Raw genomic sequence first — 2,026 nt, forward strand, 5'->3', positions numbered from 1 at the left:
TGTCATTGCGTTTGATTATGATTACTTAATTCACCCTAATTGTGGAGGACCAATTAGTATATCTAAGGAGAACAAACATTTCTAGTATTGCCCTTTGAATGGCTTGTGATTTCAGAATTAGCTCCTAGTACCTTAACATGAATAGAAGGAAATTTTATGTTCATAGCCTCTTTTGGCTCCATTGGGTGCTTATCTAACATTCCTATATTGTCCTCTGCATGCCATTAGAACTCTTTTTGGTACTCTATCCTGTGTTGCTTGATGTATGTGTGTGTGTGTGTGTGTGTGTGTGTGTGTGTTATGCAATATATAACATTAAATGATGAGTTTTTGTTCAATCTTAATTTGATTGATAGGCCATGTACATCCGGGTGAAGCGAAAGAAGATTACCTATTTTGTGCATTGTGAGCCCTCTGATACCGTGTTGCAAGTCAAGAACAAGCTATGCTCCCTCACTGACACTCCCACTAGCAACCAACGGCTAATTCTCATGGACTCCCACCATGTCCTCGATGATGGCCAAACTCTCTGCCAACAACAGGTACTAAGATATGCTCTCTCTCTCTTCTCTCTCTCTCTCTCTCTCTCTCTCTCTCTCATGTGGATAAGTACCCGGATCCCACAGGAACAATAGACTTAGATGTACCAATCTAGTTCCATACTCATTCCTTATGCTTTGTCCCTATAACACGCACAGAGCATAATGCCTTCTCTCACAAAAAACTTTCTATCCCTCCCTTTCTCTTGATGGAATGGTGTCATTCTACTATGTGTGACCACATGCAACTATAAACTTGCGCATTCATCTTCCATTCACACATTTTCTCTCTCCAATCTTTGCAGGTAGAGAACAATTCCGTAGTAGCCTTAACCTTGAGAAAAAGTAAGTATCAATGTTTTGTCTCTATCAATTTGGATAGAACTTGAGCACGCTCTCACGGTGAATTCTTTGCATTTAATTACACTAGGCAATGGAGAATGGGAGGACATAGTTATCGACAAGCTTGACAATCAGAATGACTTTGATTCAGAAAGTAGTAATCAAGCCATCTGATGAGCTTCTTCTATAGCAAACTCCTTTGCTACATAGAGCTCAATCCCCCCTCCTCCCACTTTAGTGGCTTCCTATCACTCCACTAAAGTAGAAAGCTCTTAATCCTTAAGCACCACCATAGTCAATTCTTTAGAAAGTCCACGACACATAAAATAGTGTCCAACTATATGGTCCCCAAATTATGTAGGTTCATAATGTACTCTCAATCATTATGTAGGTTCATAATGTACTCTCAATCATCATAACTTTAATTTTTTTTAAACATTATTAACCTTATCATGAGTTATCATAATTTTGCCATGCTTGATAGATCTCTCGTTTAATTGACATCTTGAGAGGGTACATTGCATATCATTAATTCTTGGTTTTATAGTAGGTTGCATGATACATTATTTACAAAATGTTTTATATGTGAATAATGTGTGTATTATGTGTCAACCCATATTATTTGGCCATATTGTCTAATGATACGTGAAGTTTTTTTAAACCTTTGTATATTTACTTAGCAATTGATATATCTACCTACATATCAATTGATATAGAAATACTATAAAAGTAAAAGTTTTGCCTTTGGAGTACAACTAACCTTTACATAAAATGTAGCCCGAAGCAGTGCAACAATTCATTTTGATTTTCTGAGAGAAAAATACTACTTTTGGTGCCTTGAAATTTTAAATTAGCGATAAAATGTTTGGTTGTAAGCCTACATATATTAAAAATAGAGAAAAAGTTGAGCTCTTTTCATTTTTAATATACATAAAATAGTGTTTTTATCACATAGCAACTAGAGGCATTTTTTTGTACAAATTGTTAACTTCTAGATGGTAGATTTAGAAAAAAAATGCATATGCTCTTATTTCTAAGTAAGCTTAGAATTATTTGATTGTTTAGTGTATAGAGTTTGTGAAAAAAATACCCTTTTTAATAAGAAAATTATATCGATCAATAAAGAATCTTTCGATATACATTAA

The 2,026-nt window shown here is 34.8% G+C and overlaps 1 protein-coding gene across 2 annotated transcripts in view; it reads left to right on the top strand.

The window, feature by feature from the left end:
* The window catches only part of LOC147424813 (uncharacterized), a 4,632-nt gene extending 3,307 nt beyond the window's left edge, over positions 1–1,325 (top strand). For both annotated transcript variants that reach the window (XM_086499907.1, XM_086499908.1), the window contains exons 2-4: positions 357–542; positions 845–884; positions 970–1,325. In XM_086499907.1, coding sequence (XP_086356033.1) covers positions 357–542; positions 845–884; positions 970–1,055 — 312 coding nt within the window. In that variant the 3' untranslated portion in view covers positions 1,056–1,325. The remainder of the gene's footprint in view (positions 1–356; positions 543–844; positions 885–969) is intronic.
* The last annotated feature ends 701 nt before the right edge of the window (positions 1,326–2,026 follow it).

The sequence above is a fragment of the Adiantum capillus-veneris genome, chromosome 25, assembly GCF_014529385.1.
Source record: "Adiantum capillus-veneris isolate H3 chromosome 25, ASM1452938v2, whole genome shotgun sequence".
NCBI lineage: Eukaryota > Viridiplantae > Streptophyta > Polypodiopsida > Polypodiales > Pteridaceae > Adiantum > Adiantum capillus-veneris.